Genomic DNA, 16,961 nt, shown 5'->3' on the forward strand with positions numbered 1-16,961 from the left:
AGGGGATCATGCTCTGCTGCAGTATTTCACAGTACATGTTGGAGTTCACGTTTCCCTCAATGGAATGTAACTCTCCAACACCTGCAGCACTCATGCAGCCCCAGACCATGACATTCCCACCATCATGCTTTAGGCATGACACGCTTATCTTTGTACTCCTCACCTGGTCGCCGCCACACATGCTTGAGACCATCAGTACCAAACAAATTAATCTTCGCCCCATCAGACCATAGGACATGGTTCCAGTAATCCATGTGCTTTGTTGACATGTCTTCAGCAAACTGTTTGCGGGCTTTCTTCTGTACCGTCTTCGGAAGAGGCTTCCTCCTGGGGTGACAGCCATGCCCACCAATTTGATGTAGAGTGCGGCGTATGGTCTGAGCACTAACAGGCTGACCCCCCCACCCCCACCCACCTCTTCAATCTCTGCTGACAGCACTCCTGCAACGATCTTTCAAAGGAAGCATTTGGATGTGACGCTCAGCACGTGCGCTCAGCTTCTTTGGACGACCAACCCGAGGCCTGTTCTGAGTGGACCCTGCCCTTTTAAAACGCCGAATGATCTTAGCCACTGAGCTGCAGCTCAGTTTCAGGGTGTTGGCAATCTTCTTGTAGCCTTGGCCATCTTTATTTAGCGCAACATTACGTCTTTTAAGATCCTCAGAGAGTTCTTTGCTATGTGGTGCCATGTTGGAACTTTCAGTGACCAGTATGAGCACACCTGCTCCCTGTGCACACCTGGACCTAGTAACACTAACGAGTCACATGACATTTTAGAGGGAAAATGACAAGCAGTACTCAATTTGGACATTTAGGGATGTAGTTTCTAAGAGGTGTACTCACTTTTGTTGCCAGGGGTTTAGATATTAATGGCTAGATTTTGAGTTATTTTTAGGGGAAAATAAATGAACTCTATTATATAAGCGGCACACACTACTTTTCATTGTGTCAAAGTGTCATTTTGTCAGTGTTGTCCCATGAAAAGATATTCTTAAATATCTGCAGAAATGCAAGGGGTGTACTCACTTTTGTGATACACTGTACATTGTTAGAACTACCAAATTCCAGAATAAATTTTAATCAAATATTATTTTATCTAAAATAAAACTGAGCTGCATCAGAGGGTTAAAAGAGCTGCGGGGAAATAAAAGGAATGAAAGGACTGCACTTACTGCAGAAGTGAAAAGTTAAGTATATTAACTGACCTGAGACCATGCTGTGACTGAGCTGGCGAGAATTCATTTCATTGTTGAACTTGTGCTGGGATGAGCAGAGGTTACACAGGTATTTGGCTATTTTTGACGTCTCCGTAATAAAGGTGTGTTTCTTCTTACTGGCTCGGCACTCTATTGTGAACTTATGCCTCTGGGAGAATATTATTGACAATCATTAGGTATGAAGTTAAAAGTTAAACCAAACATTCTGGTTTTGTACTATTTCGGATACTTCTTAGGTTAAGCATTTGACTCACATTCGAGGAAATAGTGGCTGTCTCCCTCCAATAAAAAACCTGGCTGGTGCTTCGGGAGCCATCTTTCACTTCGTAGACAATAACGCCTTTGGCACAAACTCCAAGGATAATCTCTCCTTCTACAGGCTTTTTTTCACGCGTCACACGGTGGAACAAAACACCGTATTCAGGCAATTGTAGACACACCTGCATGATTGTGCCAAAGACTTTTGCTTAGTTAAATCAATTACAGTGTGTTTTGCATCGAATGAAGGCTTCAGAAATAAATGTGTTACCTTGAGGAACTCAAGTTCGGATTCCTCTGTGAGCATTTGGGCATTGTTAGAATGGAGTCGTTGCAATTCTCCAAGAATATAAGGCAAGGCACGTTTCTCGATAACACTTTTGGGGACATATTGATCAGGGCGACAGTAGTTTCTACCATACACCTAAAACAAGAGAATTATTATCTTTTCTGAACTCATTATCCTTTACACTGAGGCCAATAATTCTCCATACCTCAGGCATGCAGTCACCATACTCTGTCTGCAAGGCTAGAGCTCCGAGGTACAGAGCTGTCTCCTCGTGGCATGACAATCTGTCGTCCAAGAGGTCTTTTCTGAGTTGGAGGTAGTACTGGTGGTGGGTCTGTTTGTGCCTAATGACACCAAACTTCTGGTTTTTACTTTTTGTAAAATGGATCATTTGTCGGTTGTGGTAACTCGGAAGCAAAAATACTTACAAAATAGTAGAAATGTCATTGACAAAGAATTTGACCCTGAAGAAAAGGATAAACGTTGTCGAAGGCACTTTCTTCCAGCTATCTGGAGCAACTTTGGAGATCTTGGTATCGTTGTCCACAAAGAAAAACTCATTATCTGACCACAGAACAGGATACTTTTGTTAGTTAACATGTTGCAATGCCATACTACAGTGATATGAAAAAGTATCTGAACCTTTTGGAATTTCTCACATTTCTGCATAAAATCACCATCAAATGTGTTCTGATCTTTGTTAAAATCACACAGATGTTAAAATAGTGTCTGCTTTAACTATAACCACCCAAACATTTATAGTTTTCATATTTTAATGAGGATAGCATGCAAACAATGACAAAAGGTGAAAAATAAGTAAGGTAACCCTCTGCCTAATGGACTTAAAGAGCAATTGAAACCAAGTTTTACCAAACAATTAAAGTCAGGTGTGTGCCCAATCACTGGTTTAAAGCTGCTCTGCCCACTATAAAACACACACCTGGTAAGAATTGTCTTGATGAAAAGCATTGTCTAATATGCATCATGGCTCGTTCATAAGAGCTGTCTGAAGACCTGCGATCAAGGATTGTTGATTTGTATAAAGCTGGGAAAGGATACAAAACTATCTCTAAAAGTCTGGAAGTTTATCAATCGACAGTCAGAGAGGTTGTCTACAAATGGAGAGAATTTGGCATCGTTACTTCTCTACCAAAGAGAGGCCGTCCACCAAAGATGATGCCAAGGGTTCAGCACAGAATACTCAGAGAAGTAAAAAAAGAACCCTAGCGTGTCTGCTAAAGACTTACAGAAATCACTGGCACAGTCCAATATCTCTGTGCACACATCAACTATATGTAAAACCATGGCCAAGAATGGTGTTCATTGGAAGACTCCACAGAGGAAGCCACTGCTGTCTAAAAAAAACATTGTTGCTCGTTTAATATTCACATAAAAGCACTTGGACACTCCACAGAAGTTTTGGCAAAATATTTTGTGGACTGATAAAACCAAAGCTTAATTGTTTGGGAGTCACACACAACGTCACGTGTGGAGGAAAAATGGAACAGCTCACCAACATCAACACCTCACCCCCACCATGAAGAATGGTGGAGGTTTTACTGCTGCAGGACCTGGACAACTTGCAATCAATAATGGAAGAATGAATTCAAAAGTTTATCAGGATGTTTTGCAAGAAAACCTGAGGCCACCTTTCAGACAGTTGAAGCTAAAAAGAGGATGGATGCTGCAGTAAGACAATGATCCGAAACACAGATGTAAATCAACTTCAGACTGGTTTCAGAAGAACAAAATACACGCTCTGGAGTGGCCAAGTCAAAGTCCAGACTTGAACCTCATTGAGATACTGTGGCATGACCTAAAGACAGCAATTCATACAAGACATCCAATATATTAAATGTGATGGTTCACTACCTATTTTCCCCCCCTTTTGTCATTATTTGCGTACTATCCTCATTAACATATGAAAACCTAAAAATGTTTGGCTGGTTTTAGTTAAAGCAGACACTGTTTTTTTTTTTGTTGTTTTTTTGTTTTTGTATCTGTGGGATTGTGACAAAGATCAGATCACATTTGATGGTGATTTTATGCAGAAATGTGAGAAATTCCAAAAGGTTCAGATACTTTTTCATCCCACTGTATTAATTGAGACGCTATATACACTATGGGTGTAATTTCATACTTACCATCAATATAAGCAAGGCCAAAGTAAAAGTGTTCCACAAGGTTGGCATGAGCGACAATCATATCAAACACGTCTCCACCTCTGGATTTCACCTCACACTTGATGGCTATGTTCTGACCGTTTGGCATCACCACTGTCAGCTCTCTTTGTGTGTTAGGAGATTTCCCTTTTTTTGACTATGCCAAGAAAAAAACATGAGGAATAAGAATGAAATGATGACTAAAGTCTAATAATTAGTGCTGCAATGATTAATCGATTAAGTCGAGTAATTCGGTTAGAAAAAAAGCTTCGAAATTTTTCTGCTTCAAGGATTTGTTTATTTAGAATGACATTGTAATGGTTTGTTCTGATAGCGTTGCATTTGGTTTTATTTATTTGGGTGGGTACACTGCACTCTAGTGGCAACAGTGAATATGCCATAACTCGTCTAACATGGCTGAATGCAGCTGCTCCCTGTTAAGACCAACATAAGGTAAGTTATTGTTTGAGGTTATATGTTTGTAATCGGAAAATAATAAAATAAAACAATTGTAAAAAATATAATTAATTTTAAATAAATGAATTATATGCATGTGTATTTTTCGTCCTTTCTGTTTTTCAGCCAAGTGTTTCCAATATTTGGTTTTCAGAATTTTGCTTTTGGTACATTCCTAGTTGGGACCTTTAGTTATTCCAATCACTTTTTATAAGCTGCTCTGCTTGTTGTTCTTGTGTATACTTACTTTGAAGTCCTACTTCCCTGTCATTCGTGAACCTATTGTCTTGAAACTTGATAGTTTTGTAGCTTGGGCTAGTATCTATTGATTCCTGGAGCCCGATTTAATTATTATTATTATTTTTTAACAAATAAGGGCGGAATAATTAATAGCTGACATAATGTTAGTGTATTTTATGAGTTAGCCCTTGGAGGGCGTAAAAGCTCTTCCTCACAGCCAGCCAACAGTGTCTGTTACATACTCTTGCTTGTCTAATTACCGTATTTTTCGGACTGTAAGCCGCTACTTTTTTTCCAGCATGTCTTCCCTACGGCTTTTATACGGAACCGGCTTATTTATGGATTTTTTTTTTTTTTTTTTAATAAACGAGCTACGTATTTTCTTGTTAAAAATAACCAAAAAAATGATAATTTGACATTTAAAAGAATGGCTTTCCAATTTTTCCATGACATAGCTCTCAGCCACTACACTAGCACCGATAAAGCTTGCCAGAAGCTCACTCATGGGACTTTATTGCCATAGTATGCTACATAATCAGTATGCTACAACAAAGTTGCTGTATAAGGGCTAGCGTTAGCTGATAACTGTTTTTAAGAGGGTTAGGGTTTCATCCATTTCAAGTTTAGAAGGCAAGTTAAAGTGGATTATACAGTACTTGCAAATGTAGTAACCTGTTTTTTAAAGTTAGTTTGCTTTGAAGCATTCATACAACTCGAGTAGATGTTGGTGATGCGTGTTTATCTGGTTATTGTTCATCAATCAAATATTTCTGTGTAACATCTATGTAAACGTTAAGATATGGACACTTGCGGCTTATAGTCAGGTACGGCAAATATGTGGATTTATTTAAAAAATGTAGTGAAATTTTGCCGGTGCGTCTTATAATCAGGTGCACTTTATAGTCCAGAAATTACAGTAAATGCATTCTAATTTTTTTTCTTTTTTTTACCCGTTGGAAACATACACTACACTTTATTCGATGGATGCATGTCATGTTCATCAGATTAATCAGGTACAACTTCAGTTAGAAACTACGACATGATGGCTGCCACAATGACCTGTAATGGTCACTTAATTATAATCATAATTAATACATTTTTTAGGGGTTCTCACCAAAATGGATCCAGGCAGCTCCAGGACAACTACTGGCTCATCTGACATTCTAATAAATTCTGGACCCATGTCCTACAACAGAGGATATAGCAATTTCAAATACAAAGCAATTTCAAAATCTTTACCAACAGAAATGAGGAATTCACTTCCAGCAGTTTACAGGCATGAAAATCTCTCACCTTTTGACGAAATTTGCCATTTTGAAGTCAAAAAGGGTGACCTATCTGAGTTGTATAGATCCGAGGAGAAATTTTTTTAAGGGGGAGGTGTCGGGAGATTTTTGGTTGATGTCGGATGCCTTGTATGCAAGCGGGGAAAGCGGTGGCACAAAGCCAAAAAAGCGCACCATAGAGGCCAAAACATTGACTTATTTCAACGAAACAAAGGAAGGGTACACTGTTGTGTCCTGTCTCTTCAATGCCAAGCTTAGCTGCATGTCGGCTGTGAATGAACACCTAAAGCGCCAGTTGTAATTTTGGAAGACGGCAGGAGACAATTACAAGCTGGCAGATCGTAAGTCCATCTGACTAACTTACGGCATGTTTTGTTGAAGTTGCTAAGCCTGTCGCGATATGCAATGAGTCCATTTATCACACGGTAAATAACAATGAGGGCCGTAATTATCATGGCCGTGCTTCATTGCCGCACGCGTGCTTGCGTGCATGCATACATTTGTGCGTGCATGCTGATGGCATATGAGACAACAGTTCCTTTCACAGATGTTTATTGGTCGTCAACACGCTGTAGAAATAAAGTTTAGACATACAAAATAAGGAAACACATCTATATTAAACACTGTAAACGTTAGCATTGTCACATTGAGGCTAATGGGGAAAAAAGACAACCTACTTTAGCCTGCTGTAAAACATTGGCTGTCTTCTCCAAAACGCAAACTTGCGGTTAAAAGGTGACACTTCAAACATGAAAAACCGCTGGTTAACAGCATTTGCAAATGAAAAAAAAAAGAAAAAAAATTGATTACTGACACCGCTACAATGACAAAAAGAGCTTTTTTGCGGAGTGTAAAGTTTACGGTTAGCGGTTTAGCGAACGCACTTCTGTTGAACATTTCAATATAAACGCACGTCATGTTCATCATATAAATAACGATTTCTGGAGTTAATCCCACATACTTCAGAATTCAGATTCTACACTAAGAATAGCTTTAAAATGAAAAATCTGATTGGCAATGAATAATTATTATACTACTATCATATACAGTATAGTAGTATACTATAATATTAATGCTAGATATTTTTTTTTCAAGAATTGTTTTGAACCATGTTGGAAAGGCGAAGTCAGTCTACTAAATCTGTTTACATTTCATTCTTTTGCACTAGTTAATATGATCAGCATTTGACCTCATTGTTTATTTGTGATTTATTGTTGTTATGTACGTGTTTATTTGTTCTTTAATAAAGAATTTAAGTGTTCCAAAATATTTTTGTGAATGAATTAATAAGTGTCATCAAAAATTTCATTGCTAAATTAGTAAAAAAAAAAAAGGGGGGGGGAAATGATTAGATTAGTCGACTAATCGTAAAAATAGTCGGCTGACTCATCAGGAGAAAATTAGTCGTTTGGGACAGCCCTAGTTGTACAGTGTACCGGAACATATTTCTTTACTTTTTAACCTCTGACCCATTTTCATGCCTGAGTTTATTTTGAACAATTTTCGTTGCACACATGCACAACCAATTTTTCATACCTTCATTTTCTTCTCATTTAGACTCATTGTTGACGCAAACTGTGTTAGAAATCTAGAGTTAGCGCGTCGGCCTCCATCCAGGTAAGGGCTACAGACATTGCGATTGAACGCCTGCCAGCTCCCATTACTCTCTGTGCGTTGACATCCCGAGGGAATCCTAGGCAGGTATGACATCGTCATTCTCTTAAATCTGCCACTCTTGAGCTCTACTAACAAAAGTTTTAGCTTTTGTGTGACATATATGAAATGGGATGCGTCACTTTTCATACCCTGTGGACTCAGGTGTATAGGATGCTCCTGAGAATGTTCGAGAGATCTTCTTTTTTGTCACCCATGTAGCATTACAAAAAGACCGCCCTGAAATATATTCCAGAGGCAAGTGAGGTATATACATTGTGTTTTTTTTCTTTCATCTAATAAATCATTTTTCTTACTGTGTAACTTGTCTCTGATGAGCTGACTGCGGTCCCTCAGCAGGGTTCCATTTTCTGTCGTCAGCACAGGATTGACCTGTCAGAAGTATATTTGTGCTGTCAGTAAGAACAGTGAAAACAAACATGATCATATTATGGTAGAGTTTTGTCCACTAACCGAGTTTCTGTAGATGTCTTCTACCAGTTGCTTGACAAGCCGCTCGGCTGGAGGAAGCATATAGGTCTTGTGGTGGAGCTCGCAGGTCTCTAGCACCGTCAACAGATCATTCCGTCTCACCAATGTGTCCTCGCACATGCTAAAGAGTAAACCCTCCAACTCTCCACTTAGTTGCACAGGCTAGGGAATGGGGCACAGCAACATTTGTTGAGAACACATTAGAAAATGTCTTCATTTGTTAGTACTGTAGTTGGATTGATGACATTTAAGGCAACTACACACCTGGTTTTGAGGTAGCTGATAATCCACACACCAGTAAAAAGTCATACCTAGTGAGTACACAAGGGACTGTAGAAAGACAGGGACAGAAAACACATTTTTATCCTGTGCAGGCCTTGGCTACACATTTGTTGCTATTTATCATGTTTAGGTTTGTGGTGAGCTTGCTGAATACTTTAGATGGCTGGCCAGAGGTCAGCAATCTTTCACAGTCAAAGAGCCTTTTGACCCAGAAATCACAGATCAGACAACTCTGAGAGCTGCACGTACACATTAATACTTGAAGTCATGAATTCACCAACTATGTAAAGTCATGGTTGTGCAACGAAACACTCGATAGGTGTACCCACAATATAAATAACACTAAGGCGAGGTTCATGCCGCAGGTCTTAACGCACAAATAAATTTTTTTGTCATATTTGTTTTTTTGGCGTGCCTGTTCAGATTGCCTTTGTCCAATGAGCCCGTTCAAGTATCACGCATGCGCAGTAATTCGCAGCCCGAGTTGCGCTGAGGAAACTGACCCGCATTTTCAGGAGCATCAAGACAAATGACCGGTGACCACACATGCTGGCTCAACGTCGTTCAAAGGTGATCGTATTTTGATTTCCAAAAAGAGGGCACAAATAACAGACATAAATAATCCCCGTTTAGTCTTATATTCAAAGTTTATATGGATCGATAGCATGCACGCACTGTCCGTGCATGACACACACACATACATACATTGGGCAACGCGGACTTTCAACTCCCTCCACAGATTTTCTATTGGGTTGAGATCTGGAGACTGGCTATGCCACTCCAGGACCTTGAAATTACGAAGCCACTCCCTTGTTGCCCTGGCTGTGTGTTTGGGATCATTGTCATGCTGAAAGACCCAGCCACGTCTCATCTTCAATGCCCTTGCCGATGGAAGGACATTTTCACTCAAAATCTCTCAATACATGGCCCCATTCATTCTTTCCTCTACACAGATCAGTCGTCCTTGTCCCTATGCAGAAAAATAGCCCCGAAGCATGATGTTTCCACCCCTGTGCTTCACAGTGTGTATGGTGCAATTCAGTGTTCGTTTTCCTCCAAACACGAAAACCTGTGTGTCTACCAAAAAGTTCTTTTTCGGTTTCATCTGACCATAACACATTCTCCCAGTCCTCTTCTGGATCATCCAAATGCTCTCAAGCAAATCGCAGATGGGCCTGGACGTGTACTTTCTTCAGCAGGGGGACACGTCTAGCAGTGCAGGATTTAAGTCCCTGGCGGCGCATTGTGTTAATGAGAGTAGCCTTTGTTACTGTGGTCCCAGCTCTTTGTAGGTCATTCACTAGGTCCCCCCTTGTGGTTCTGGGATTTTTGCTCACCGTTATTGTTATCATTTTCACGCCACGGGGTGAGGAGGGAGTTGAAAGTCCGTGTTGCCCAACGACAGCCCCAAAACATCACTGCTCTAGAGGAGATCTGTGTGGAGGAATGGGCCAAAATACCAGCAACTGTGTGTGAAAAGCTTGTGAAGAGTTATAGAAAATGTTTGGGTTACGTAAGGGTACATAACAAAGTATTGAGATGAACTTTTGGTATTGACCAAATACTTACGTAATTACTCCACTGTAAGTACACTTCTATATAACACTGTGTTCTTGTTAACATTAAAGAAAAAACGTGATATATGTATCCACTTACAATAAACTATAACTTTATTATCATTGTTTTGTTTGTAACAGAAAAGACGAAAGAAAAGAAAGTGCATCAATTTTCCTGAATTAAAAAAAAAGTCACATCCAAACTGTAAACATGCATCCAAGGTGCATCAGGAAAAATAAAATGTAATAAAATCAATCAATAATAATGAATTCTAATTGATCAGCAACATTAACTCAGAGTACAATATGCCAAACAATTTGCCAAAAAAAAACCCTAACATTAATTGAACACAAACGACAGTGTCACTGGACTGACAATTTTTTAGTGGTGTCAACAATAATCGATGCGGCGATGCATCCCGATGCGGGGCATGGACGATTCGATTCGATGCGGGCAACAAGCCGAATCGATTCAGCGCATTTTAAAACATATAAGTACGTTCAAAAATCTTCCCTGCGCAATTCCGGTGATGCAATGGATTTGGTTTCCCCATTTGTATTATTATTGTCATGTTTCATTTTTTACACACTGCATAACTCTGGTCAAGTTTCCCACCAACCTCATAGAAGCCAAAATGTCTCCAGATGTCAGCTTTCAATGTCTTAGGTGCATCAAGAATCTTTCTTGCTCCCTCTTTCTCCGCTTCAGCCATTGTTATGTTATGTCCTATCTCTTAGAGGTTAGATCTTGTGCCGGAGTTCAGGTTCGGGCCCAAACTGTTAAGCATTCACGTTCGGGTCGGGTCGGGTCGGGCCACCCCGTGCCGGACTAATAAATTATTTAAAAAAAAAAAAAAAATGGGATACCGAGAGCAGGCTCTCTGTATTGTGCATTTGCTTGTGCACTCACATGAAGCAGTGGCGCCGCCTGCTTTTTCTTCTTCTCCTCGCTGTGGCGCTTGCGATTCGTTACAAAAGACACTTTTATTTATGCACACAAAGGCAACACAAATGTGATCCTTTTGAATCCTCTCCTCTGTGTGTCTGAAAACTCGTTTTTTTTTTTCTTATTTTTTTATATTAAACTTTCCCAGCATTATTTCGTTGTGTAAATGATTTTATAATGATCACAAAAATATGTAGACTATTTAATCATTAAGAAAACTTGCGTTTTTTTTCTGCCAACTGAGAATTCGTTACGAAAGACACTTTTTTATGCACACAAAGGCAACACAAATGTGATCCTTTTGAATCTTCTCCTCTGTGTGTCTGCAAAATCGCATGTTTTTTTTTTTTTTAATATTAAACTTTCCCAGCGTTATTTCGTTGTGCAAATGCTTCTATAATGATCAAAAAAATATGTAGACTATTTAGACATTAAGAAATATGCGTTTTTTTCTACCATCTCGAAGAAATGAAAATAAATTGCTGCTGCTGCGTTTTTTTTTTCCGCGTCACTCCAAGCCGGGTCGGGCTTCAATACCAGCGGGCCGTGTCGGGTCGGGCTGGATTTTTTAGGCCCCATCTAACCTCTACTATCTCTCTGCTCTCTCAATTGCAAAAAAAAATGATATTTCCTCATGTTGAAACAGATTGTTATGGCTGCTAAAATGCTGCTGCACTTCATTTTAATTCATTATTTTTTATTGTTATGTGGTAGTTACTGATTGCATTTCTAAGTTGATTGCACATATATAGTGGGCTAGGCCAACATTTTACTTTTGTTGTACATTGCAATTTAGTTGGATGTTTTGTTTGCAACTGAACTGATCCCTGGATTGATATTGCGATAAAGATGCTGCACTACAATATTTTCTTTGTCGCTTTCTTTAATATTTACTTGAATATTTTTATCGATGGGCTGTTGTGACTAAAATACAGTGACTGTTATTACTGATTTTCCACAGCAGTTCAGATGTTGCACTGTGTGAAAGGCTGCTACTGTGTGTAAAAAAAAAAGAGAAAGCCCTGGTCTCATTCAAAGCACCAATTAAATGCTGTGATCTGTTTTTTGTTTTTTTTTAAATATATATCTAAAAGTATTTTCATTTGACTTCAACCAGGAGTGACACAAGAGCCAATAAAAAGTTAATGTCTGACCGCTTGTGTTGCCTCATGATTCACGAAAAATATGCTTTGCTTTAGAATTTTAATGCATCCCAGGCTTTAAGGCATCGCGATGCATTGCCGAATCGAACTGAATCGAATCGTGACCCTCTGAATCGAATCGAATCGAATTGAATCGAATCGTGGCCCTCCAAATCGTAATCGAATCGAATCGTGAGGGCAGTACCGATGCACACCTCTACAATTTTTATCTTCGCTGCAGGCAGTATCAGCTCCTTTGCTTTCATGTGGGGTTTATTTTGCACTGAGCAACTTGGCATGCCACCTTATATGATGCTAACAGTGCTCGCTGTTTTACTAATGTAAGATTCACAAAACGGGACGATTATTGGCAATATTCGGCACGTTTTCGCTGAAAAATAATCAAGCGGCTTATCAATGTGATTGGGGTTTAATGTCTTTAAGTGACGTCTTCCATGATTTGACTTTATGCTGTTTTCTGCCAACATTTTAAGACAGTAAATATACTGGTCTTTCCATTTCTCCCACTGTATTAAAAGTGAAGCCAAACTCTACATACGATTCGTCATATTTCCTCATCTTTGCTCTTCATATTTAGCCCTGCGAGAAAGAGTGTGTTTGTGTGTGTATGTATTTTTTAAATCATGGTATAGAGTGTTTTATACAGTATACTAGTATATAGTTTCCTTCTGCAACACTGTATTGTCAACAGCCTGTTTTTGATTGTACCGTGATTCCTTGTTTTTCGCGATTAATGCTGAGCAGAACCTGCCGCGATAAGTGAAAAAAAAGTAGCGCACCCCCGTCCCCTCCATTTTTTATTTTTGTGTGTGTGTGTGTTCAATGTATTTATTCAGATTTAGTATTAGAGATACATATAAGAGATGTTTTTTCCCAAAGTATAATTTCAAAGAAATATGTACAGTATATGGCGGAAAACACAAGCAAGGCTAAAAATGCAGTTTTTATTCTTGCTCCCTTTAAAATAAACTGCTGTATTTTAAGCCAAAAGAACTGTTGTGTTTGATAGAAGAATATGTTTGTATGCAATCATAGCAGTTTCGTGGCACATTAAGCCCCAGAACTATTTTTAATTTGTCCGTTTTACCCTGGAGACGCCCGTTTACAGACACAGCGCAACTGCTTTTGTTTCAACCCAGCCATAAAAAGAAGGTAACTGATTATATTTCTTATTCAAAATGTCTGTCATTTTTAGGTTAGAATCATTAATTGATGTATAAATATTTCGTTTAAAAAAAACAACTTAAAAAAATTATTCACTTGCATATTTTAAACTTTTAAACAAATTACTTCACAATGAAAAAAATAGTGTCTGTGAATAGGTCACGGATATCTACCTCATTACTATCGCATAATTGTTTGTTTGTTTGTTTTTTTGTTACTGTCGCATTTCCCCCGATATTTTAGATAATAAACAATCGATCCAAACAGAAAAAAAAATGTTTGAAAGGGTAAATACTTGAAAAAGAAAATCTCAACCACTCCTTGATGTCTGCGATTTCTGCATTGCGACCCTTGTTATATTACCGTGTTTCACCCATAAAATCCCCGAAAAGTCCGGCTGTGGCCATTCATTGTAGAGTTGGGAATCTTTGGGCACCTAACGATTCGATTATAAATCGATTATTGATGCAACCCCAGCTATTATCTGCATTTAATGTTTCGTACATTAGTTACAAATTTTGTACAAAAATCATCTCAGGCTTAAAAAAATGACTATTTGAGTATCAAGTTAACAGTTCAAAACAGTAAATAAAATACTCAAGTCCCCATTCTGTATCAGCAGCTTCAAACTACATTCAATTAATTTAATGTTGTGTTAAAATTGCTCTCGTTATTCCATAATTTCCCTTCTATAATGATAATAATAATAATAATAATAACAATAACACATTTTATTTATAATGCACTTTACATTTGATCTCAAAGTTACAAATCTCAAAGTGCACATTGCCAAAAAAAAAAAAAAAAGAATGAATAAAAAGACTAAGAATAAAAGAATGAAAGCAAAACTGACAAAAGCACAGATAAAATCAGATACCAATCAAATAAAAATAAGACAGTCAAATAAAATTAGCTAGAATAAGCTTTTTTAAAAAGCTTGTACTTCTGTCTACTCTCGACATGTGAAAGTTTTAAAACTTTTAAAGATCGAGTCAAGTCAAGATTTTGCCAATGTAGAAGTATTTTGGATAAAAAGTTTATTAGGTTCGCTACAACAGCCTTCCAGAAAAGTCTACTGCTTTAAGATGGCGGCTGTTTACCAACCTAGTAGTCTGTCATTTCGCATCTAGTTTTCTATACATGTGCTGCTAACGCCGCCAAGTGACCAGAGTCTGTCATTTCGCATTTAGTTGTATATACATTTGATATTTACCTTAGCATTATGTGGGCGTAGTTTGTAGCGGCTGTCGGCCGCAGTCAGGTATTATTGTTTTTTTTATCTAGCGGTTGAGCCAGAGCCGTGAGCTGAGCTTGTCATTACCCGGGTAATAACAAGCATGATGTTTTACTCTCGGTCCATTCCTCATTCTGTCCCGAAGACCGCGCCGACTGTGTTTTAGTTTTGTTTTACTTGGCATATTTCAATAATCGGAATTTGGATTTTTGTGAATCCCTTCGAATCCTCCATGGCCAAATCGCGAATAATCTAAGAATCGGAAATTTTGCACTCCTCTAGTAACTACGCGACTATTCAATTATGATAAGTTTAAACATGTTACTGTCCCACCGAAATATTTAAAACACGAGTGAAGTATTAGTAGAAAAATGTGTTATTAAATGCTGTCCACTCAAATCCGGTTGGAGCTGCTCACTTACACACAATGAGTTGCTACAGCAACTGTTTAACAAGTTGAACGATGATTGATGCATGCGGCGCTACAGAAGTTCGTGACTCTGGCAAGATCAAACACATTTATCAGTCAATTATCATTAACTTTAATAAACAACTCCTGCACACGTGCACTGCCTGCCTGACGAACAAAGAGCAGGGAGAGGGAGGGAGTGAGAGGGAGACTGCGCGATCGCCTCAGGCCAGCTCATCTGTATTTTTTTTTTTTTAACTTGAAAAAAAAATCCGCGATGGACTGAGAGCGCAAAGCTTGAAGCCCGAAGTAGCGAGGGATCACTGTATTAATAATTGTTTTGTTAATTAACACACAAAAAAGCTCTTCATATTTCCTGGTCTTTGCTGTGGCTCTTATTTTGTTAAAAATAGTGCGCACACTCTGAAAATGAGAGCGCCACCGCCATCCACTAAGTGGATGTGCAATTACACTTTGATGTAGTTTGGCTCCCCGAGGTCACATGCGCAATCACCCACCCACCCCCGGCATCGCTTTGCGCCCCTCTGGGGGGGTTGCACCCCACTATTGGAGAAGTACCGCCTAATATGAACATGAACTGATTTGACTAATGCACAGGTGTCAAACCGATTCCAGAAAGGGCCAAGTGGGTGCTGGATTTTGCTCCAACTAATAATGCGTGGAGAGTTTAACCAATGAACTTCCTGCTGAAACAAGCAGCACCTGAAAAAGTTTAACTGATTACACATGTAAAGGATCTAATTGGTGAAAAGATGTCCTCTTCATTGGTTGGAAAGCAAACCTGCACTCACTTGGCCCTTTCTGGAATCAGTTTGACACCTGTGGACTAAGGTTTCAGACTAGTTAAGTTTTACAACCTTTTCCGTTGAGGTTCTGGTGTGACCCTGAATGACTTCAGGGGCCACAAAGGAGGCCACATCATCATTTCGCCCACAGCTTTTAAAGGCCATACGCCCATTAGCGGACAGTAGCACCGAGCCAGGGCTGAGCACACCACATATGTTGCCAGACCCTAAACAGAGCGTGCAGCACAAACTATTAGGGATAACAGGTAGATCGTTCGCGGAAGTTAGCGCGAGGCCGAGGTTAATTACCTTTCTTGGAAACATCCATTAAGGCCTCGGTGGTGACAAGCAGTAGACACCAGACCTCGTCCTCATCTAGTGGTGAACCCCTGGCCTCTAGCACTTCTGCCAGGGTCACGAAAGTCCCCATCCTTATGGAAAATCAAGACCTATATGTCAGCAGACTGTGCTATTGATTGACAAAATCCTTCACTTTCTATAAATATTAATTAGTAATTAATCCCTAACAAACATAACAACTGCATATCTAGTTTTTAAAAAAAGGACGTGAACATTCTTATCCGTCAGACGTTTTTTTTTTTTTTTTTTTTAAAGAAAAGGGGAAAACAAACAACAACTTTTGCATCATCACCAAAAGATTAATTGCTTTCGTTTTGTGATTGACTGGTGGTCGTTTCTGGCCGTGTTCACCCTCCCACCTTATTATTCAGCTCTAAACCAGCGCAAGTTTTCTTAACACGTTGCTAATGCATGACCAACCTCACATAATTCAGAGACACCTATTTTACATTAGGCGAAGTGTTTTCCCATTGTTTGGTTACATTCTTGAATACATTTGTCCACCTGTCAAGTCAAATTTAGCAAATTAATATGCCCTTTTATGTATCAATATGACTGGAAAACTGTATTTCAGAGAGCAAAGCATTCTGTTGTTGATCAAGTAAAACTGCACGAGTAAAGAAAAACAAAATCCCACCAAAATCCATGATCTATTCTGCACTAGCTACTGTACCTCTTTAATTCTGGGCTTCTTTTAATCATGTTTAGATGTTATAATGAATTGTTTACAAGTAAAATGGCTTACCTTTTTCCCTTTAATTTCCTTCAGACATCAGCCTTGTGAATTTAATCCTTCCTCTTACATGTCCCCCGCTCCCATATCACCCATCTCTCCTTCGTCGCCAAGTCCACATCTGTCATGGCAGCTTGTTACCTGTCATTATCATCATCGTTTTCTCATGACCGATCAGTTGTCTTTGCAGAGACCAAAAAACACAGATATTATTTCCTCTGCGCTGACAACTACTGACGTGTTGATTCTGTTTTC

At 39.0% G+C, this 16,961-nt stretch overlaps 1 protein-coding gene across 4 annotated transcripts in view; it reads right to left on the bottom strand.

The window, feature by feature from the left end:
• Positions 1–16,961, bottom strand: part of frmpd2 (FERM and PDZ domain containing 2) — a 55,497-nt gene extending 38,536 nt beyond the window's left edge. For all 4 annotated transcript variants that reach the window (XM_057826754.1, XM_057826752.1, XM_057826751.1 and 1 more), the window contains exons 1-15: positions 16,719–16,961; positions 15,923–16,044; positions 15,686–15,840; positions 8,318–8,383; positions 8,036–8,215; positions 7,879–7,954; positions 7,714–7,801; positions 7,445–7,601; positions 5,737–5,808; positions 3,909–4,083; positions 2,193–2,328; positions 1,970–2,108; positions 1,747–1,899; positions 1,472–1,657; positions 1,206–1,365 (exon numbers count right to left, since the gene is read on the bottom strand). In XM_057826754.1, coding sequence (XP_057682737.1) covers positions 1,206–1,365; positions 1,472–1,657; positions 1,747–1,899; positions 1,970–2,108; positions 2,193–2,328; positions 3,909–4,083; positions 5,737–5,808; positions 7,445–7,601; positions 7,714–7,801; positions 7,879–7,954; positions 8,036–8,215; positions 8,318–8,383; positions 15,686–15,840; positions 15,923–16,043 — 1,864 coding nt within the window. In that variant the 5' untranslated portion in view covers position 16,044; positions 16,719–16,961. The remainder of the gene's footprint in view (positions 1–1,205; positions 1,366–1,471; positions 1,658–1,746; positions 1,900–1,969; positions 2,109–2,192; positions 2,329–3,908; positions 4,084–5,736; positions 5,809–7,444; positions 7,602–7,713; positions 7,802–7,878; positions 7,955–8,035; positions 8,216–8,317; positions 8,384–15,685; positions 15,841–15,922; positions 16,045–16,718) is intronic.

Source organism: Corythoichthys intestinalis, chromosome 21, assembly GCF_030265065.1.
Source record: "Corythoichthys intestinalis isolate RoL2023-P3 chromosome 21, ASM3026506v1, whole genome shotgun sequence".
Lineage (NCBI taxonomy): Eukaryota > Metazoa > Chordata > Actinopteri > Syngnathiformes > Syngnathidae > Corythoichthys > Corythoichthys intestinalis.